Source organism: Trichechus manatus, unplaced genomic scaffold (assembly GCF_000243295.1).
Source record: "Trichechus manatus latirostris isolate Lorelei unplaced genomic scaffold, TriManLat1.0 scaffold00026, whole genome shotgun sequence".
NCBI classification, from domain to species: Eukaryota; Metazoa; Chordata; class Mammalia; order Sirenia; family Trichechidae; genus Trichechus; species Trichechus manatus.
This window is the reverse complement of record NW_004443962.1, coordinates 20,024,923-20,048,226: the sequence shown is the minus strand read 5'-3', so window position 1 is coordinate 20,048,226 and position 23,304 is coordinate 20,024,923. Positions and strand designations below refer to the sequence as shown.

Below are 23,304 nucleotides of genomic sequence, written 5' to 3'. Positions count from 1 at the left end.
TCTGTAAAGATTTCAGCCTTGGAAACCTACGGGGCAGTTCTACTCTGTCCTGTAGGGTTGCTGTGAGTTGGAATCGACTTGATGGCAGTGGGTTTGGTTTTTGGTTTGGATGTAAGATGTTAACCTTGGGGAAAGCTAGATGAAGAGTATTCAGGAACTCTGTACTATCTTTGCAAGTTTTCTGTATGTCTAAAATTAGTTTAAAAATAAAACTTAAAAATAATAAAGTATAGGTTCAAATCAAGCAAAATCTATAGCCAAGCGGAGATAATTTATTTGTAATTATATTCATGAACATACCCAATGGCCCTTTTAAAACTGAGTAATCTATTGTAGGTAGGCCACTAATTTGATAAAACTCTGTGTATATGTTGAACAGTTTGTATCTAGCAGTTCTATCTACAGCATACATGGTTTCTTCTTGTATAGCAGACTTGGATAAAATTAGAAAATTAATTTGATTGGGAGCATAAGTCTGATCTGTCTCTTACTGGTTGGGTAAGGAGATATCATGGCACTTCTGCCTTCTTAAGATGGTCCCCTGAATACTCATTTCCCTTCCTATTTTTTCTTAAAATCTGAACAGTATCTACAAGAGGACACATGAACTCCATCCCTCATGGAGGACGTGGCATCTGAGAGACCTTGCCAGTCTTTCTCCCAACTCTTAACATTTCTTCCTACCACACATCCCTCTCAATTTTTAAAGCAAAAACTCTGACCAAACTCTACTTGTTTAATCCGAACAATTAGGACTTCCTGCTGCTGAGTCTAACATGCCACTATCAGTCATGTCTTTTTTTTAGTTGTTTTGACTATTTCATTTCCTTCCTCATATCTCAGGTATTCATTTCAGATTCAAATTTCTGTTACTGATCTCCAGGGCCTTTGTAAGTCTCTTTTTAACATTTAATAAATTCCTTCAATGTCTTCCTAACATTTTTTCTCTTGTGAAATCCATTCATTCAAGCATTCATTCCATTCACTTTCACTGAATATTAGCAATGCCTAAGGCCCTGGGGTGGACATTGTAGGAGATATAAAAATATATACATTCATCTTTTCTCAGCCAATTTTCTAATTTACATATTCTCCAAGTTATTCCTTTTACCTAAAATGCCATAGGCCCCAAATTCATGCTTTTACCAATCCCACTTGACTGAAAAACCTTATTCTGCTTAAGTGGCCTAGGGAGGATACTCATTGTCAATAACAAATTGACCAATTACTTTCACAGGAAGAGAAAGTAAAAGAGAGAAGAGTAAGATAAACATAGACCATTAAAAGGAGAAGCACAAATGTAAATGTATCATTGCTTTAGGATCTGAGCTACCGCAAGGCAAATAACCAGTGTTTGTATCTCGTAAATAATCCAGAAGATCCTTAAGACTCTGGATCCTTAAGGTCCAAAGGGGAAGCCAAGCTTTCAAAAACTATCAGGGAGCTACCTTACATGCTATTTGAAGAGGATAATTTAGGAAGAAATCCCAAATTCATCCCCTAATTTCCCAGGATCATACTAGAGTATATAAAGACTAGGTCCAGAAACGGGGATTGGAGGTCTACCCGTTCATTAGGTCAGCTAAGCAGCACAGAATGAACAGTGTGGGCAATTTTGTTACTTGTGATGAGGCTCAGCTGGGCTTCGGGTTTACTCTGCCTCATCTCTGATGGAGCTCCTTGTCATTTACACTACAGAATGCTGAAAAAAGAGATGTTAAAATTCCCACCTTGTGATTTTCCTTGGAAAGTTGGATTAATAACGCTTTCAGTTTCCTCTTTCTTTCTTTTGCCATCTTTTCTTCATCCAGAGGAATATGAGCACTTTCAAACATGTCTTTTTCTGGCTTCCTTTGAGAATTTTCTTCTTGCTTTTTCCTCTCTCTATTAATAATAATTTAAAAATACACATGTCCATAACAATAAGTTATTATTATTATTACTACTTAACAATAAGTAATCATAATCTGGGAGAGTGAAATGACACTAAATTCTCCATCAGAAGATATAGGTTTAGGTTTGTTTTTTCTAGATCTGGCTCTAAAACCATGTAGTAGGGTGATTTTCTTTTGCTTTTTGGAGACTTGGTTTATTCCTTATAAAATAGAGATTAAATGAAATAAAATTGCTATAAAGCACTTTAAATGTAGAAAGCCATATAGATATTTTAGTATTTTCATTGAGTTTAACAAAGAACAATATTCGATTAAGATTTGAGAGTTAATGGCTACTAGGTATTCTCTAATATACACATGAATTCTTTCTTTTCTTATAAGGGGGAGGGAGGACGATCATCAAGTAAGAAAGGAATGAGAGTCTTACCACAAGGTTTTTACAAGGTTTCTAGGGAGAAAATTAAAAGAATCAGGTGTTAATGACTAAAGATAGGATAGAATCTAGAATAATTCAAAAATAGCTGAAAATAGAAAAAAATAGAACCTAATGACAATAAGGAAAAGGCTCCAGGAAGTACAGATTGTCTCCAACTTACGACAACGGGGTTCCATTCCGACTACTCCGTCATAAGTCGGTTCTGATGTAAGCTGAATATCTCATTTTTTTTTTTAGTTTTCCTTATTATTGCCTTTTTTAAAAATCAGTATCTTTGGGGCTTGGAAACATTACATATAAACTTACAGATATATTTTAATAAATACATACATAAAAAAACACAAATCATAAAATCATTAAAATTTACTCCAACGATGAAATTAACAACTGATGTTTCTGATGGTACGAAATGCTGAATAAGATCAGGCTATAGGGCTGGTCTGCAATGAAGCAGGCATCAGTGTCATAACAATGAAGTCAGAGTTGTAACAGCTGTTGGGTGCATGCCCAGTTCAATTGTTGACTGTCCTAAGAGTTGAACATTGCCCAACTTTCTACCCATTATGACCTCTGACACCAACACCGACTTCACTGTAGACCAGGCCACAGACTGCTATATGGCAGTATTTTGAACAGTAAATTATAGAACAAGCAGGACTGAACATCTGAGAATGAGAACATGAGCAAATTACACGCTGCAACATTGTATGTAGTACATATTACTAATGGTAAGAAAACAAAACAAAAAAACAAAAACAGACGCTCCTGAGTGCCGTTTGCTGTAACTCCAACACATCGTCAGTTGGGCACTGCCTGTAATCAGAATCTCCTAGTAACTTGTTGCTCATGGACATATCTTTCTAGCCATTCTCTCTTTCACCCACCTATCTGTTGTTTCTTGTTCAGGCCATTCCTCTTTCACTCATGAATTCAAGCAAGCTTATAGCTAAATCCAAAGCCAAATCAGTTGCTGTCCAGTCAATTCCAACGCAAGGCTACCATGAGTCAGAATCCACTGGACGGCAATGCCTTTTTATTTTAGTGTTTTTAACTATATCGATATGTGTATATGTATAAAGGAGCCCTGGTGGCACAGCGGTTAAGTGCTATGGCTGTTAACCAAAAGGTCAGCAGTTCAAATCCACCAGTAGCTCCTTGGAAACCCTATGGGGCAGTTCTACTCTGTCGTATAAGTTCGCTATGTGTTGGAATCGACTCGACGGCAATGGTTTTGGTTTTTGGTTGGTATATGTATAAAATACATACAATTACTGATGTGGTGAAGACAGTACCAGACTAGGAATTAGGATTCATGGGATCTGGTCATAAACCAGCAATGAAACCTCAGGCAAGTCACCCAATCTCTCTGAACTTTATTTTACAGTTACAGAAACTCAAACTGAGAGAGGAATATCAGAATATGCTATAGATAGTCTCCCATATCTCATATAGGGGGTATACAATGTTACTGATGATGTTAACCTTGATGACTTGGTTAAGGTCACATCTGCTGGGTGTGTAAAGTTACAATCTCTCACTTTGTAACTAATAAATATCTTGGAGGAGATACTTAGAAATTATACTATAAAGCAGATATAGGATAGCTTACCGAGCCCTGGTGGTGCAGTGTTAAAGAGCTTTGCTGTTAACCAAAAGGTCAGCAGTTCAAATCTACCATCCGCTCCTTGGAAACCCTATGGGGCAGTTCTACCCTGTCCTATAAGGTGGCTATGAGTCGGAATTGACTCAAGGGCAATTTTTTTTTTTTTAAGGATAGCTTACAAATAAGTTAAAAAGCCCTACCAACAATAAAATTTTACTGCCTCTCCTCAAACTTACTAATGTCATAACTATGTTATATTACATGGTTATAGGCAGACTACAGTGGGCATTTAAAGAAACACAGTTCTAACACCATGGATCTGATTTTTAAAAATAACATTAAAATGTGTATTTAATGAAAGTGTATATGTGGTCATTGTGAAAAACTGGAGAGGTATAAAACCACATTCCACCTAGGAAAAAACACTGATAACATGTCACTGCTGTTTCATTGTTCAACAATTATTTACTAATTTCCCTAATATTTATTAATGTCTGGTATTATATGTTAGGTGACGGTAATTATCTGTGTACATAAATCTTTGCCTGGATTTCTGATCATTCTCTTAGGACAATTTTTCTAGGACTGGAATTCCCAGGCTAAGGGATAGAACACTTTTTATGGCTCTTGTTGTTTATTGCCAAATTGCCATCTGGAAAGATAAGATCAGTTAATATGCCCAGAAGTAGAGCAAATTACCGGTGTCACCATAACCATGGGCAAGATTTTGATTTTAAATGAATGACTGGTCAGTGCGCATATGCTGAGTGCCCACTGTGAGCAGAGCCTTCTGCTACCATCACGTTACTTGTTTTCACAGTTTATTTTAGGTCAGCCTAGGTTTTTCAGGGCTTAGGAGCAATCTGAAAAGCAAGGCTGACCTTAGCAAGAACTCACTAAAACACTGGTGATTGCTTTCTGAAAGGACTGGTGTCTGGAGGAGGCCTGAGCTTGGCACTTGAAAGAGTGAAGCGCGTGTCCACGACCGAGCTGTTTTAAACTGGGTAGGATAAGAGCAATCAAGAACACAGGGGAGAAAGCTGTGTGCACTGACGGCGGTGGAAGGGATTAGCTAATAGGTCTGTCTGGCCTCTCAGTTTGAGGACTCAGGCACTTCAGACACATTGTTCCAAGGCTTTTTCAGTTCATGCAACAGTGCTGTTTCTCAGAATAAATACATCAGTTATTTCATTTATGAAGCTCATTTTCTCCATGGAGGATGGATAATAATGCTATATCCTGTGAGGACTATTTCGATTTTCCTCTTATGTCAGATATTCTTTTTTCCTTTATTAGTGGGCAGGAAGGCAATGGTGACTTTTCGTATGCATTTAGAAAGCAAAACAATGAAGCAATTCACAATAGGACAAAGCACAATTAGCAAACATGCATAAGGAAAAATAAAAATGTTCAACCTCATAATGTTCAAGGAATCAAAGACATGCAAATTAATCAATATTACACCTATGAAAATTGCAGAAATATTGAAAATGATGATACTCCCCAATGGTGGGAAGAGTGGCAAACTGGTCGACTGTTGGCAGTAGTGTAAATCAGTAAGACCCATTTGGAAAGCAATTTGGCAGTGTTCCAAGAGTCATAGAAACGCTCATACCATTTAATTCAGTAATTACACTCCTAAGAATTTATCCTAAGACTATAACTCGAAAGAATGAAGAAGCTCTGTTTAAGGATGCTCATTGCAATAATAATTAGTGAAAAATCTGAAATAGCCTAAATGCTTACTAGTATGGGGAGGGGTTCATTACATAAATTATGGTATGGGAACTCAATGGAGTAATATATAGACCTCAGGGCTCCAGGCAATGTGTTAATTACAACAAGCAGAATACCAAATTAAATACACTTCATGATTGCAACTAGTATGTAAAGGAACCAAGACCAGGAAGAAACAAGGAAAAATGAAGTTAATTTGTTAAGATAGTAGAATAGTAGGTGATTCCTCTTTTGTGTTTTACCATTGCAATGTGCATTTTAAAAACTTCAGAGCACTCCAAAATGACTGCCTAAACAGAAAACCCCACACTGCTCAGCAGGGCTGGCTTACGTTTTCCATGCTTCTTCCACAGTGCATCTCCTCTCAATGATCTCTCTCCGCAGCTTCACCATCTCCCTCTGGATCTCCTCCTCCTCTTTCTTGGCCTCCAGAGCCTTCCTTTTCTTCTCTTCTTGCACCAGACACTGAGCCTCTAAGAAGGCCCATTTTCTCAGGGCCTTTTCGATTCTCTGGCGCTCTAGTTCTTTCTCACGTCTTAAGCGATTTTCTTTCACCTGAAAGAGAGAATACAACCCAAAAAACTAAGCCCACTGCTGTCGAGTTGATTCTGACTCATAGCAACCCTAGAGAGTAGAAATGCCCCATAGGGTTTCCAAGGCTGTAATCTTTACAGAAGCAAACTGCAGCATCTTTCTCCCGCAGAGCCGCTGGTGGATTCGAACTGCCGACCTTTCGATTAGCAACTGAGCCCTTAACCACTCACAACAATGGTGAAATGCAGCCTTTCAAGTAAAAAGGGATATGCAAAACCTCAGAGCACACTGCAGTTCATAACACACGGTTTGACACACTCTGGCACAGAACCCGGCTGTTAGTAGAACGGAGGCAATTAATTCATTTGTTAACTGGGTAAGGGCCAATACAAAATTTTAGCTGAAGTCAGGTAAGATAGACTCTAAAATGATCTGGGAATGATCTGCATCATGGAAAAGTTGAGAATCTCATGGGTCGATCTCAAGTTCCGGATTCTTATTTAGTAATAATTACCCACCCACAAGAATTTTCAATGTGTATATTACTGCTATTACTCACACCCTGTCGGTACACTAATCATAATTTAAGAAAGAATAGGGTTTTTTTTGGAGGCTATATTGTGAAGGTTACAACAGTCATATACTGCTTTCAGGAACATCACAGCCTTTATTTGTATCTTTTATTATTTAAATACAACAGTGATTTTATTTTGGAAATCAAAGACATAAAATTCAGAAAACAAGCACATTCACTTTTTCAAACCTATTAATTGTTCAGAGGCATGACTAGCTATAAATTGAGTGGTCCTTTCCTCTCCGCTTCACTTAGGTTTGTTCTTCTTGCTCTCCAGTTGTGATCTGACCTCCAGACAACAGCTATCTCTTATGAAGCCTCTCTTCTCCCACTTGACAAACATTCAAACCAGGGTCATACTTTTACCTCTGTTTCCCCACCAGCCTGTGTGTGAGATTAGGCACACCTGATGGTTTAAAGCACTGATTTTTCAAACCTGGCAATCAAAAATTCAGTGTTACAAAAAGACAGTACACACACGTATAGGCATTAATTCCAGTTCAGTCTTGGTTCTGGACATTATGGCAAAGACTTAGTCACTCTAATTCCCTAAAGCTCCTCTACAGGGTGTTGAGATACCAGTCTTTTTCCTATAACCTACTCTTCCCTTTGGAGAAAAGAAATTTCCCACATGCCTTTCTAATACAAAACAGCTGAACTAGATGTAATTTAGATCTGTCCTCTCTTTCAAACTATAATCACAAAATGAGTGAATTTCAGTTGTCTAAAAGAGAATTATAACATTCACCAGAATATTCATGATATTAATATAATGTCACAATTTAAAAACTGAATTAAAGCAAAACCCCATCTACATATTTATAATAGGAAGTGCCACATCCAAACTAACACAGTTTAGCTCACCACTTTGTCAATTCTTCCTTTTTTTGGTTATTCTTAAATAAACTGCTTCCTACCCTCAGTCTATGAGCATCATTTTTCTTCTGAAGTTCTTATATTTTATTTTTATTCTTTCTAACCAAACCACAGATGGCACCCTTTTTCATAATAAAGTCTAAGTCTTTATTTAAGCTTACTAAATCTGCTTCACAAAGACTGCTTCCTCTTATCATTTTAATTTTGTTTTTCCCTCCCACCTGCTTATGTCTCATCTCCATGGTAAGACGAGGATCCTTCTGCTGCTGCTTGTCTTGGTTTTTTTCCTTCCCTCCAAGATCCCCCAACATCCCAGAATCTACCACATCTTTATGGAGCAGGTGGTCTACAAATTTTTGAACAGTGGTACTTTCATCTTCTTCCTCCAAATAGCCACACAAATCTGAGGGAAACAAAACAACAATTAAAACAGGTAAATTTTTTAAAAAAATCTTAATTTTCCGTATTTACATAAAGAGTCCTGCTACAATAAAAAATACAAACAAGTGAGTGTTCAATAAATAACTGATAATGCCAATTGGATGTGTATAATACCAAAAAACCAAACCCACTGCCATCGAGTCGATTTCATTTCGGCAATTACCTTCAACTGAGAGGAAAAACCTTCACTCATCAGGAACTGCCTCCACCCCAGTCACTAAAGACTTTCTCACTACCAAATCTAAAAGCTATTCACTCTAAACATCCTTGAGGATGCCATTGCTTAAAAAAGAAAAAAAGGCAGCTGTACTGAGGTATGGTTGACATACAGTAAACTACAAATATTTAAAGTCTACAATGTAAGTTTTGACATACACATATACCAGGAAAACCATCACCACAATCGAGATAATGAACATGTCCATGAGCCCAGAGTGGCCTCGTCCTGACTTGTGGTCATGCTCTCACTCCTCGCTGAGGGCCTCCCCTGCCCTGCCCGAAACAACCACACTCCTTTCTGTTACCATAGATTAGTTTCATTTTCTAGAATTTTATATAAATTCGAACTGCCGACCTTGTGGTTAGCAGCCATAGCACTTAACCACTATGCCACCAGGGCTTCCTTATATAAATCAAATCATACACTATGTACTCTTGTTTTATCTGGCTTCTTTCACTAAGCATAATTATTTTGAGATTCATGCATGTTGCTGTATGTGTCAATAGTTTATTTCTTTGTATTGCTGAGTAGTACTCCACTGTATGAGTAGATGACAGTTTGTTCATTCTGTTGATGGACATTTAGGTTGTTTCCAGACTTTCACTCTCACAAAGAAAGCTGCTATGAACCTTTGTGTACAAGTCTTTGTATGGACATATGCTTTCTTTTCTCTTAACGACTTGCAGTAGAATGGTCGGATTGTATAACTATATGCTTAACTTTATAAGAAACTACCAAACTGTTTCCAAAGAGATTCTACAATTTTACACTCCATCAGCAGTAGGAGTGTTCCTGTCTCTCTATATCTTCACCAACAGTTGGCATGGTCAGACTTAAATTTAAGCCATTTTAATAGGTGTGTAGTAGTTACCCATTGTAGTTTCAATTTGCATTTCCTCAATGGCTAACAATATTGAACATCTTTTCATGGGCGTATTTGTCATCCGTATCTCTTATTTAAAGTGTCTGTCCAGATATTTTGCCCAGTTTTTAAATTGGGTTCTTTGTTTTCTTATTATTGGCTTTTGAGAATTCTGATAATATGCTGGATATAAATCCTTTATGAGCTAGATGCTTTGCAAATATTTTCTCCTAGTCTTTGGCTTGTATTATCAATCTCTTAACAATGTCTTTCAAACAGCAGAAGTTTTAAATTTTGATGAAATCCAGTTTATCCATTTATTCTTTTATGGACCATGCTTCTGGTGTCATAGCTCAGTTATCTCAGTCTAATCCAAGGTGATATAAAGATTTTTAATTATTTTATTCTAAACATTTTGTATTTCTAGGTTTTACATTTAGGTTATAATCCATTTTCAGGTATTATTATTTTTTTAAAATATAGTACAAGGTAAGGATTCAAGTTCATTTTTTTGTATATATGGATATCTAATTGTTCCAGCACCATTTTTTTAAAATCCTATTCTGTCTTCAAGGAATTGCTTTTGGACATTTATAAAAAATGAGTTGTCCATATACATGTGAATCTGTTTCTAGACTCTTAATTTTGTTCCATTATTTCTCTATCCTAACACCAATACCATCCTGTCTTGATTATTATAGCTTTATAATAAGTCTTCAGATAAAGTAGCATTAGATCTCCAACTCTGTTCCTACTTTTTTGAAGTTGTTTTGGCTATTATAGGTTGTTTTCATTTCCATATGAATTTTAGAATCACGTCAATTTCTACAAAAAAAATTCGGCTGGGATTGATTGGGATTGCATTAAATCTATAGATCAATTCAGGAAGGATGGACATCTTAACAATATTAAATCTTCCAACACATGAGCAAAATATGTTTCTCCATTTATTTAGGTCATTAATTGCTCTCAACAATGTTTTGTAGTTTTCAGGTCTTAACACATCTTTTGTTATACTTATCTTTAATTACTTAATATTTTTTGATGTTATTGTAAATGGTATTTTAAAGAATTTTCTTTCAACTTCTAGTTGTATGTTGCTAGACATAGAAATAAGCATTTATTTTTATAAGCATTTATTTTTATATTACAAGCTTACTAAGCACCCTTATTGGAGCCCTGGTGGCACAGTGGTTAAGGGCTTGGCTGCTAAACACTCCTTAGAAACCCTATGGGGCAGTTCTACTCTGTCCTATAGGGTCACTATGAGTTGGAATAGATGTGACGGCAACAGGATAAACACCCTGTTTATTAGTTCTAGTAGCTTTTTTGTAAATTCCATATTTTCTACAGAGACAATCATGTTGTCTGGGATAAAGAGTTTTACTTCTTCCTTTCCAATCTGGATGCTGTTGATTTTCTTTTCTTCCTTTACTGCATGGCCATAACTTCTAATACAACGTTGAATAGAGGTAGTAAGAGCAGACATCCTTTTATTATTTCTGATATTAGGGAGAAAGCACTGTCTTTTATCATTAAATATGGTGTTGTTGTTGCTGTTATGTTGTTAGGTGCCATCAAGATGGTTCCAACTCATAGCAACCCTGTGTACAACACAAGGAAACACTGCCCAGTCCTGTGCCATCCTCACAGGTTTTTTTTTTCTTTTTTTTTAAATGACTGAGCCCATTGTTGCAGCCACTGTGTCAGTCCATCTCATTGAGGGTCTTCCTGTTCGTCCCTGACCCTCTACTTTACTAAGCATGATGTCCTTCTCCAGGGACTGGTCCATTCTGATAACATGTCCAAAGTACATGGGACAAAGCCTTGCCATCCTTGCTTCTAAGAAGGATTCTAGCTATACTTCTTGCAAGACAGATTTGTTTGTTCGTCTGGCAGTCCATAGTTTATTCAATATTCATCAACAACACCATAATTCAAAGGCATAAATTCTTCTTCAGTCTTCCTCATGTCCAGCTTTCATATGCATAAGAGGCAGTTGAAAATACCATGGCTTGGGTCAGGCGCACCTTAGTCCTCAGAGTAACATCTTTGCTTTTTAACACTTTAAAAAGGTCTTTTGCAGCAGACTTGCTCACAATTATAATATGTCATTTGATTTCTTGACTGCTGCTTTCATGGGCGTTAATTGTGGATCCAGGTAAAACGAAATCCTTGACAACTTCAATATTTTCTCCATTTGTCATGATGTTGCTTATTGGTCCACTTGTAAGGATTTTTGTTTTCTTTATGTTGAGGTGTAATCCAGACTGTAGTCTTTGAGTTTCATCAGTAAGTGCTTTAAGTCCTCTTCACCTTCAGCAAGCAAGGTTGTGTCATCTGCATATCACTGTTGTTAATAAGTCTTCCTCCAATCCTGATACCATGTTCTTCTTCATATAGTCCAGCTTCTTGGATTATTTGCTCAGCATACAGATTGAATAAGTATGGTGAAAGGATACAATCCTGACACACACCTTTCCTGACTTTAAACCATGCAGTATCCCCTTGTTCTGTCTGAACGACTGCCTCTTGGTCTATGTACAGGTTCCTCATGAGCACAATTAAGTATTCTGGAATTCCCATTCTTCACAATGTTATCCATAATTTGTTATGATCCACAGAGCCGAATGCCTTTGCATAGTTAATAAAACACATCAGCAATGATATCCGTCATTCCACATCCTCTCCTGAATCCAGTTTGAATTTCTGGCAGTTCCCTACTGATGTACTGCAGCAACACCTTTTGAATGATCTTCAGCAAGATTTTACTTGTGTGTGATATTGTTCAATAATTTCTGCATTCTGTTGCATCATCTTTCTTTGGAATGGGCACAAATATGGATCTCTTCCAGTCAGCTGACTAGGTATCTATCTTCCAATTTCTTGGCATAACTTTTCCATTTTGGTCTTTTTTTGTGTTCCAGCAAATTATACTTTCAATTAACAGCAATAATGATATCATAAAAAATGCTCTGCTTTTTAAATTTCTGAACTTCAATACAAATTAAAATAAAATAGTAGTATTGGAGTCTTTTAGGAGGCAAATAGCTAACTGCTACATTCATCAGTGTAGCTGAGCCTCGTTATCGATAACCAGGTCCAGGCTGGGTATAGCCCTGACCAAATGCAGGACGGTTACGTGCATAAGCATTAGGCCCACTGGGAGGAGGGGTCATGGTACTTCCAGGAGGTGAAGTAAAATCTGGTCTTGCTTGACAGGCCCCGGGTTGGCTTGGTGCCATTCCAGGTTGTGAGGCAGGGGCCACAGTATAATTAGCAGGCTGAGAAGTTTGGGTAGTATAAGTTTGTGGAGGATAATTGCTCACCTGGTACTGCTGAGGAGGTTGAGCAGGCAGTTGTTGAGGCTGACCAAAAAGGCAGGAGGTAGTGCCTGGGAAGTTGGTTGCTGGCCATATCCCTGGAACTGCTGAGGTTGCTGAGGTCCAGTCTGCTGACTATAGCTTGCTGAATACTGAATACCAACCATACTGTTGTGGAGGCTGAGGTGGAGCCTGTGGCTGCTGAGCACCATAACCGGCCTGTTGCTGGTACTGTTGGTACAACTGACCTGCTTGTGTCTGCACTCCTGTATATGGTGGCTGCTGTGGCTGAACTCCTGGTGGGTGAATTGATGACGAAGAGGAAGCAATGCTGTCAGGTGTTCCTGAATGGTCTTCTGCGGAGCACTGGGTGGCCCTGAAACCTGATCATCTATTAAGCCAAACGCTGACAAGACATTTTTACTGACTTCACCTTGATTTTTTAAGGCGTCAAAAGTGGACATATTTGCTGCCATAACTTAAGTAGACTGCTTTCCAGAAGAATCAGATGCAGCAGGAACTTGATCCCAGAATTCTTGAAGACAGACCCATCTTGCCCAAGAAACCACCTGGGAAGCCACCCACACAGCCCATTGGTTTTGATTTGGAAATCAAGAAAAGAATCCAGCAGCGAGAATCAAGGAAGAAACCAGAGAAAGAACACTTTGAATTTCATTCCAGACCTTGCCCTACCAAGATCTTGGAAGATGTTGTGGGTGTTCCTGAAAAGAAAGTACTTCCAATCACCAAGTCCCCGGCATTTGCTTTGAAGAACAGAGTCCGAGTGTTCAGCAAAGAAGAAGAGGAGCCAGTAGTGATAAAAGTTCAACCTGTGCCACATTATGGGATACATTTTAAGCCCCAAGTCCCAGAGGCAAGAACTCTGGAAGTATGCCCTTTCTCCTTTGATTCTTGGGACAAAGAACATCAGCTACAGAAGGAGAAGAAAATAAAAGAATTGCAGAAAGGGAAGATACTCAGTTCAAGGCACTTCCTTTGCCCCATTTTGACACCATTAACCTGCCAGAGAAGGTGAAAAGTGCAACCCATTGAGCCTTTCTGTTTGGAGACTGACAGAAGAGGTGCTCTGAAGACGCAGACTTGGAAGCATCAGCTGGAGGAAGAACTGAAACAGCAGAAAGCAGCAGCTTGCTTCAAGGCTTGTCCAAACACAGTCATCACCCAGGAGCCCTTTGTTCTGAAGAAAGAGAAAAAACCACTTGCTGGCCTTGCTGGTTGTCTAGTTCAGGAACTTTTTCAACTGGCCACTGAGAAGAGACCCCAGGAATGGCAGGAGCTGGAGAAGAAAATGGCTGAGACAGAAGCCCCAAAAGTCCAGCGCTTGGAGATCAAGCAACAGGACGAAGAGCAGAAGGAGGAGGAGCTAGCCCAGCTATAAAAAGAACTGGCGCACAAGGCAAATCCAATATGTAAGTACCAAGCTGTGGAGATTAAGTCAAGTGACCAGCCTCTGACTCTGCCGGTGTCTCCCAAATTCTCCACTCGATTCCACTGCTAAAACCAGCTGTGAGCTGCAGACACCACCTGGGGACAAGTGCTGCTCTGAACAGCTAACCAGGAGCCTTCATTCTTTGTCACTGGGGTATGGAAAGCATTTGTTTCTCCAGACTTTTTGTACCTACTCCTGCCTGACAGTGCACATCTGTCTACACCAGACTCCACGGCATAATTTCAATTAAACCACTAGTTGAACTTTAATATGTCTTAATTTTCTTACTAGAATATAAAATTACAGTGTAATCTCTTCTGTCCCCTACTTCCTTTTTTATCCATTTTATTGTGAAAATAAAGATAATTAAGTACTGAAAATACATACATATATGCAAATCTGTCTTATGTACAATATTTGATTCTGTCAAACAATCACACCGAAGACATTCTCCTGGTAATCTTCCAAAAATAGATTCCGGTAAAAGTAGGTATTTATGCACTCCATGGGCTATCGACCCCTTGTGACATCATTATTGATTTCGGCTTTGAGGTCACACACACAACTCAAGCTTGATTAAGGCGATATAAGCGGGCTGAAAGAAACCACAGGATTCAGCAAAATTAAACTATTTCACTTGCATCAGAGCCACAGGTAAACAGCAGATAGCGTGCGAATGTCAGAGCTCTTTTATTGCCTGTGAGGGGCTTGGGAACATCTGAGGCGGCAGCACGGCGGGTGGGGAGCAGCCCGTAGGGTCTGCTGGCGGCTCCGCCAAGGGCTCCTTTCTTCTCCACTTCTCCCTTCTCGGGCTCCATTTCAGTCTGTAACCAGTCAGGGCGGCCGTGATGCGTCCTCAGCCAGCGTGGAGCACTGCCGAGTTCCTTGGCGGTATCTGCGTTTCTGATGGTCAAGGCTGCTTCAGCCGTTTTCCCTTTCACCCAGTCTGGCTGACCAGATGGAGGCGATCGCAGAACCACAGCCAAATGGTTTACACCCGGCGCCCACGATCTTCCCCTTTTCATCCACCTGGATCTGTAATCTCATTACATCACCACAAGCTGGAGCCCCCACCAGTCCAGGTCCAACATTTTTAGACGTCTTGTCGAGGGACCCCGCGTTTCTAGGATTTCCATAATGATCAATAACCTTGTGATAGAGCCGAGCCGGGGCTGACAGCTCCCGGGCGGGCGTGCTCCGGAGCAGCAGGGCCGACGCCGCGCGCCGCAGACACCGCTCCAGCCGCAGGTATCCTGCAGGGTCGCTCCGGCCAAGAGCGAGGCCGGGGGAGGGGTGCTCCCTCGGGTTGGCTCCCAGCACCTCCAGCAATGCGTCCATTTGTTGAAACTTCTCAACGGGTCTTTCTCAATCTCCGGAGCCTTGTTTTCTAACAGCGCCTTTGGTGCCACTTACAGTTCTTCCTTCAGTCCCATCCGTTCTGTTGTCAGGTGAAAACCCCAGGTTTTGTTCGGGGTGACCTGTGACAGCCAATAATCAAGAAGTTGAGGTGGGAAATGAGAAAGACACTTTCTCCAGGCAGCTTGGGGAGACGGGCTTTTACAGAGAGCAAAAAAGGAAATGCAAATTCATTATAAATATTCAAGATTGACTTTCGTGCAGGTGCTCAGGGCTTGGGGATGACTATGCATTTTCTCTAGACAAGGGTTCGATTTTCTGGGATGGTGGAAGGGGTGGATTTTCTTTTATTAGGATGTTAAGTGTCCACCCAGAGGCGAGTTGAGGCCATCTATGGCCTCTTCTGTGGTTATCTCGTCAAGGACAATTTCAGAAGAAACTGCAGCTTATTCGGCTCCATGTAGGAGGATAAATCATAGAGGGACAGCAAACAGAAATCCAGAGGATTAACAAATAAAATCTCAGAATTAGACAAAAAAGTCATAGGAGAATTGAGGCAATAGATGTCAGAATTAGTGAGATTGAAGATAAAGCACTTGATACCAACTTAGTTGAGGAAAAATCAGATAAAAGAATTTTAAGAAATGAAGAAACCCTAATAATTATGTGGGACTCTATCAAGAGAAGTAACCTACAAGTGATTGTGGAGTACCAGAACAAGGGGGGATGACAGAAAATACAGAGAGAATTGTTGAAGATGGAAGAAGCTGCATAGGCCCGGCTCACTATTATTTCTTCCCCACTGCTAACCATCGCATTGTCTCATGACCTTGTTTTTCCCTCGGGTTCCAGTCTCTACAAAAGGTTTAAGATTAACCGATGTTCCTCCCTGGAGGGTAGAAAACAAGTGATAATGATCTAAGAATGACAAACCAAACAAGCAGCCATCTTGGGACAAGAAAACCAGGATGTCACCAGAAAACCCCCAAGAAAAGATTAACTCTTCTGGGATGTGACCACCTCAAGGGGGAACTAACACAAACTTCTAAGACCCATAATCCTGTGCTTATAAAAGCCTTCAGCACATCTCCAGTGGGGGAAAATGGGTTTTTTTGAGGAATCTATTCCCCTCTGTCTCCTATATATCGATATATAATAAAACTCTTGCTGCTCACCTCACCCCTGTCTCAGAATTGGTTATTGCAGCAGGCAGCTCCTATTCGCGTTATTGCAGTAACAAAGATTTGTTGGCAGAAACTATCCTTGATATCGTGAAAAAATGAGAAGATATCTATTCAAGATGCTCATCAAACCTCACACAAGGTAGATCCCAAAAGAAAGTCACCAAGACAAACCCAAAACCAAAGACAAAGAGCATTTTAAGAGTGGCTAGGGATAAAGGAAAAGTCATCTACAAAGGACAGTCAATAAGGCTAAGCTCGGACTACTCGGCAGAAACCACTGATTTAAAAAATAATATTGGAATCATTATTCCCTGTCCTTGAGCATGGAGAAATGTGACCCAGCTGGAGCTGGGCCCACAAGGGCCCACAAGGACTCACAAGGACACATCAACTGGGCCCTGAGATAAAGACAATAGATGGGAGAATCTTAGAAATTATCTTTTAGGGAAGAAAAATAATCTTTTAGGGAATCTTTCACATTTAAGCCAATCAAACAGAACACGAAAGACTTTCCACTCTGGTCTTTTTCTATTAGCATTTAGCGAATGGAGATTTGTTGGACCAATGAAGGCCCTCCTGATTGTCGGGTTACTGAAACCTGTACCAATAATTGTTAAGAAAGGCATTTCAAATGTAGGATAACAATTTCTAGCCGATCTATGAAAAGGTAAAGCTTTCAATGATTCTACCCATTTTGTGTTGTTAATATATACTGATGATTCTGTAACCTTCCTTGGATTTGGGCAGACATTAGCTCTGGCAGCATGCTTGTCCGCGTCTCACTTTTGCCCCTTTGAATATATGCAATAAAACTTTCTTTTTGCTTTACTAGACTTTGTGATGTTTTTTCCCTACAACAGTTAATCGCGTAGTCATCAAGGACTTCTGAAGCTATGAATCCACTCAACTTTGAGGAGACCTGGACTGAGGAGACCAGCAAAAGGGAGGTCCTATCTTCTGGACCCATGTGTTCCCACTCCATGTCCTTTTGACACTGATGGGGTGAGTGCTCTCAGAAAATGAGCCTTTGCTTATTCTTCGTTGTTCTCTTTCTTATGTTTTCTTAAATTTTGTTTGGCATATTTGTTTTGAAAAACTGGTTGGCTGATTAAGGAGAATCTTTCTTACATTTTTGCTTGATTGTTTGGTTAAGAATGACATTTAGTAACTCTTTAGGCGAACTGCAGTTTAGGCCTGGATTTGGGCGTTTGAAACATTAAAGAGGTAATTCTATTTTCAAAGAGCTTTGAGCCACTATAAACTGCAAAAATTCGGGCACAGGTCGACCAGTAAAAGCCATTAGGGCAGTCGCTGGCGCTCATCACAAGTGTTAATGTCTCCCGTGACAGGATAAGGTGGTCCTGAGACATGCTAGAGCACTAGGCTGCTTGCCACCCGGAAGAAAAGTCTCATGCAACAAAGGTACACATTGGTCTATGTGAAACACTGTCCAAACCCCGTGGTGTTCCTCGTTCAGTTTCTTTTTGTGGCTCAGAGAAAACCTGGAAAATAGTGCTCTGTTTTGAAATCTCTCTTTTCCCCCTTTTCCAAATTTAAAATGGGAAATAAGCAAGCAAAAAGTAAAACTGACTGCCCACCATCCGGCACAACCACTGCCTATACGGTAAAGAATTCTGGCCCAAAATTGGCACAGTATTTAGAAAAATGGCATAATTAAATGAAAGAAAAGGATTCATTACAATGGCCTAAATGGGGGTCTTTTCAGTTGGCCAGATTAGTCTTTTTGAAAGGTAAATAAGAAGCAAGGGGATCAAAAATAAAGCAGAATCAGTGGGAAATATTTTTTAATTGGTATTTTGAATTCTTGAGAACGCAACAATTGAATACTTTTGCTTCGGTTCAGGAAAACACTGCTAAGCAATCAAAACAGATCTTGGCATTGCAAAAAGGTCAGGTAGGAATACTTGGTTCCTTAAGGAATAGAACTCCTATGTGTATTAAAGAAGACGGAAAAGACTCGGAGGAAGAAAACAGGGAAAAGGAAGAACCTGCTTCTTTATATCCTGATTTGACTTCAAGCTCTCTTTTAGCCGAATTACCTTTTCATTCCAATGATTCACCGAAAATTGAGTCTCCGTCTCCGTTAATGCCTTCGGTAGTTAGACAGCCTAAATTAGCAGATGGACCAGTGGAAGTAACAGTAAACCCCTGGCTAAGTCCAGACTCAGAGCAATCATAAAAGACTTTTCTGACCCTCGTGAAAATCCTCAGAAATTTTTACATGGATTTATTATCTTGACTAGTACCTATGAACCAGGTCCTTTGGGTTTGTATAATTTGTTACATATAGTACTAGGTTCAGGAGAAGCAGCTAGATGGATGGCTGAAGCTAAGTGGAAGGACCCAGAGCCAAGTTTAATCTCGAAATCTGGGTTTACAGGGAAAGAACTGAGAGATGAAGTCCAGGGTTTGGTTAAGGAATTGATAAACGCGTTTCCAAAAGTTTTTGCAAAAAAGGTTGATTGGGCAAAAATCCAGGCTTGTAAACAAAGAAAGGGAGAAAATGTATATGCTTTTATGGATCGTTTCTACAGATTATTTGAAGAACATTCAGGTTTAAAGGCAATTATAAAAGAACATCGGCCTATATTCAACTCTGTTTTTAGGGGGCCTGATGGCTGAATTAGCAGATTTGGTAAAAAGACACCATTTAAATTGGGAAAATGTAAATCCTTCAGAATCGGCTACAGTGGCTTACAAACTGGCTCAAACTGAAGAAGATAAAAATAGAGAGAGTTAAAAACTAGAGAGCAGAAAAAGAAATTGATGGCTTTGCAGTTACAACAGCCACAAAGTAAAGGCAGTAATGGTAGAATCCTAGCCAAGGGACAGCTTCAAACAAATAAGCTCAAAACCAAGCTAACCTGTAACTACTGTAAAAAGCCTGGTCACTTTAAGAGGGATTGTTTAAAACTCAAGAGTAAGCAGAGGATTACTCCCTCAGCGCCTCCGTTACCATCACAGTGATGGTGCTCTGAGGATTTAGGGGTTTTTGCCAGGGTTCCTCTCAACAGTCAGGGAGAGACAACACTCCAAGTAAATGAGGAACCTTGTACCTTCCTGACTGACACTGGGGCCACCATGTCGGCGATAAATCCCACGTGTTTATGAAACCCCGTCCCTTGGAGCAACAAAACTTCTAAAATCCTGAGAGTTTCAAATGAAGAACAAATTTTGCCTCATTCAGAAGCAGTACCAGTATCTTTAAGACGCACTGACAATTTACATCCGTTTCTTCTCCGCAATGATACTCCTGCTAATCTATTAGGGTGAGATTTATTATCCAAATGGCAATGTCATATATAGTTTACTGATAGTGGAGAAATTTCTATTAAACTTTCCTATGTTAGATGATTCAATTACTTAGAGAAAAGACGACACTTTGTGCTTTATTCAAGGGTTAATGGAAGTAGAAGAAACTATAGAACAGGTTCAGGAAGGAGAAAAGGAATTAGAGCAAATACCCACTGAACCTTGGGCAAAGACAACCACAGATGTAGGAAAAGTCTTGTCAGCCGAACCTATTCAGGTGCAAATAGATACTTCTAAACCTCTGCCTAGAACAGCTCAATATCCACTAAAGCCTGAAGCCATAGCAGTGTTAGAACCTATTATCCAAGAATTCCTTCGGCAAGGTCTAATTATATCGTGTACTAGTCCTTGCAACACTCCTAGTTTTCCAGTAAAAAAAAAACAACAACAAATAATAGAGGGTGGAGATTTGGTACAAGATTTAGGAGCCATAAATAAGATTACACTATCTAGATTGCCTGTAGTTCCTAATCCTCATTACTGTTAGCCCAGGTACCAACCAATGCCATATGCTTTACAGTTGTAGATCTTTGTAGTGCTTTCTTTAGTATCCCTGTTCACCAGGATAGTCAATACTTATTTGCCGTCACCTGGAAAATACACAATACATGTGGAGAGTTCTCCCACAAGGGTTTACCGAAAGCCCAACTTAGTTTTCACAAGTATTGCATTCAGATTTGGTTCCATTTCAATTTAAACACGGATCAGTGTTATTGCAGTATTTAGACCATCTCATGGTTTGCTCCAATTCTAGACAAAATAATGTTGAAGACAGTATTCTGTTATTACAATATTTAGCTTCTAGAGGGGATAAGGCAACCAAAGAAACAATTTACCCAACCCACTGTTAAATACTTCAGACATCTTATTTCAGCTGAAAGTATTTCCAGAGACCCAAAGAGAAAGGAAGCTATATTGACTTTTCCTTTGCCTACCACAAAGAAACAATTAAGGGTTTTTTTAGGTCTTTGTGGATATTGTCGAAATTGGGTTCCAAATTTTTCATTATTAGCCCAGCCCTTATATCACTATCTGAAAAAAGAAGTAACCGATCCTCTTACCCTTTCTGAAGAAGGGGTAGAGGCGGTAAATATGCTTCAACAAGCCCTTTTAACCACTCCTGCTTTGGGTTTCCCAAATTATGCTTTGAAATTTTCTCTGTATGTAAACAAACAAAATGGGAATGATTGTGGTGTTTTAACTCAGAAACATGGAGACCATCAGAGGCCTGTAGGACATTAGTCTCCAATTAGATCCTGTTGCTCCTGCTTATCCTCCATGCTTAAGGGCAGTAGCAGCAACCATTCAATTAGTAGAAAACACTGCAGATATGGATTTAGGTAATGACTTAGATTTATTTGTTCTGCATGCAGTAGCTGCTACTCTCAGATCTACTTTGACTCAGCATTTATCTGCCAGCAGGTTAACCTCTTATGAAGTCTTATTACTGACAGCCCCAAATATTCAAATACATGTCATTAAAGCTTTAAATTCAGCTATTCTTTTCCCTGAAGGAGTACTGCATGACTGCTTTGATTTGACAGATCAACTTCTGATCCCAAGAGGAGATCTTCAGGAAACTCCTTTGGCTAACACTTCTTTAGTTTTATTTATACGTGGTTCTTATTTAAAACTAGATCCCACTTCAAGCAACTACCAGGGAGGATATGCAGTGACTACTTCCTCAGAGGTGTCAGAGAGTGGACATTTGCCTTAGGTAACTTTGGCACAATGAGCCGAGTTAGTAGCTCTTACTCAAGCTTGTAAATTAGCAAAAAGTCAATCTGTGACCACATATACAGAGTCAAAGTATTGGTTTGGCTAGGCACATGACTTTGGGATTCTATGGATCAGAAGGATCCCCCATTAAAAACGGGAAATATGTAGCCGACCTTTTAGATGCTTTACTGTTACTTTCAGAAATAGCTGTGGTTAGTGATCATTAGCCATCAGAGAAATGCAAATCAAAACTACAATGAGATATCATTTCACCCCAACAAGGCTAGCATTAATCCAAAACACACAAAATAATAAATGCTGGAGAGGTTGTGGAGAGACTGGAACACTTACACACTGTTGGTGGGAATGTAAAACGGTACAACCATTTTGGAAATTGATTTGGCACTTCGTTAAAAAGCTGGAAATAGAAGTACCACAGGATCCAGCTATCACTCTCCTTGGAATATAGCCTAGAGAAATAAGAGTCGTCGCACGAATAGATATACGCACACCCATGTTCACTGCAGCACCGTTCACAATAGCAAAAAGATGGAAACAACCTAGGTGCCCATCAACAGAAGAATCGATAAATTATGGTATATCCACACAATGGAATACTATGCAACGATAAAGAACAACGACGAAGCTGTGAAACATCTTATAACATGGGGGAATCTAGAGGTCATTATGCTGAGTGAATTCAGTCAGTCACAGAAGGACAAATATTGTGTAAGACGACTATTCTAAGAACTCAAGAAAAGGTTTAAACACAGAAGAAAACATTCTTTGATGGTGATGAGGGTGGGGAGGGAGGGTGAGGGTAACTTACTAACTAGATAGTAGATAAGAATTATCTTAGGTGAAAGAAAGGACAACACACACTACAGAGAAAGTCAGCACAACTGGACTAAACCGAAGCTAAGAAGGTTCCTGAATACAACCAAACACTTTGAGGGACAGAGTAGCAGGGGAAGGGGTCTGGGGACGATGCTTTCAGGGAACATCTAGGTCAACTGGCATAACGAAGTTTATTAAGAAAATGTTCTGCATCCTACTTTGGTGAGTGGCGTCTGGGGTCTTAAAATCTTGCAAGCGGACAGAGTTCCAGCAAAATGGCGCTCTAGGCAGAAGCACCACGCCGTCCCGCCACAGCAAAGATCCGAAAAACTAAGCCAAACAGAGAATACAATCCTGAAACCCTAAAACATCAGATGAAGAGATAACGAAATCAGCCAACCACCAAATGGAGTGAGAAAAATGACAAAGAACGGAGAGTGAGGAGAGATTCATGCAGAGGTCCCCTACCAGCTAATGCAGCGTGGATCCGCCATCTTGGATTCCTATCGGAGACCAGCAAACGGGGTACGAGAAAGTAGCCTCACGGAGCATCCAGTGGGAGACAAAACAACCAGTAATTTGTGATATACGCTTTCCCACCCCCCTCCCTTCTTCACCCCCACTTGGCCTCCTCTGCTTCCCGCAGCCACAATCTCTTGACCAGGAAACACCGGCTGCTTGGATTCCACATACCCGAATGGGCTGGCTCTCTGAGTGCCATTTGATGGCCGCTGGTGTTGCTTTTTTCTGCTTCTTTTGATTTCTTCCTTACCTCTCACCACCTCCCCCTCCTTTCGCTCAAATACCTGGCTCCATGCGCCATCTTTGCTTCTTCCTGAGGGGCTCCAGAGCTCAAGAAATTTGTGATATACGCTTTCCCACTCCCTACCCTTCTTCACCCACACTCGGCCCCCTCCGCTTCCC

The 23,304-nt window shown here is 39.9% G+C and overlaps 1 protein-coding gene and 2 pseudogenes across 1 annotated transcript in view; 1 reads left to right on the top strand and 2 right to left on the bottom strand.

Annotated features, from left to right (window-relative positions):
• The window catches only part of CCDC191 (coiled-coil domain containing 191), a 136,944-nt gene that overhangs the window by 61,626 nt on the left and 52,014 nt on the right, over positions 1-23,304 (bottom strand). The window contains exons 5-7 of the mRNA XM_023728859.1: positions 7,877-8,058; positions 6,003-6,226; positions 1,731-1,884 (exon numbers count right to left, since the gene is read on the bottom strand). Coding sequence (XP_023584627.1) covers positions 1,731-1,884; positions 6,003-6,226; positions 7,877-8,058 — 560 coding nt within the window. The remainder of the gene's footprint in view (positions 1-1,730; positions 1,885-6,002; positions 6,227-7,876; positions 8,059-23,304) is intronic.
• Positions 12,773-14,147, top strand: LOC111820091 (targeting protein for Xklp2 pseudogene; annotated as a pseudogene).
• Positions 14,575-15,289, bottom strand: LOC105756148 (iron-sulfur cluster assembly enzyme ISCU, mitochondrial pseudogene; annotated as a pseudogene).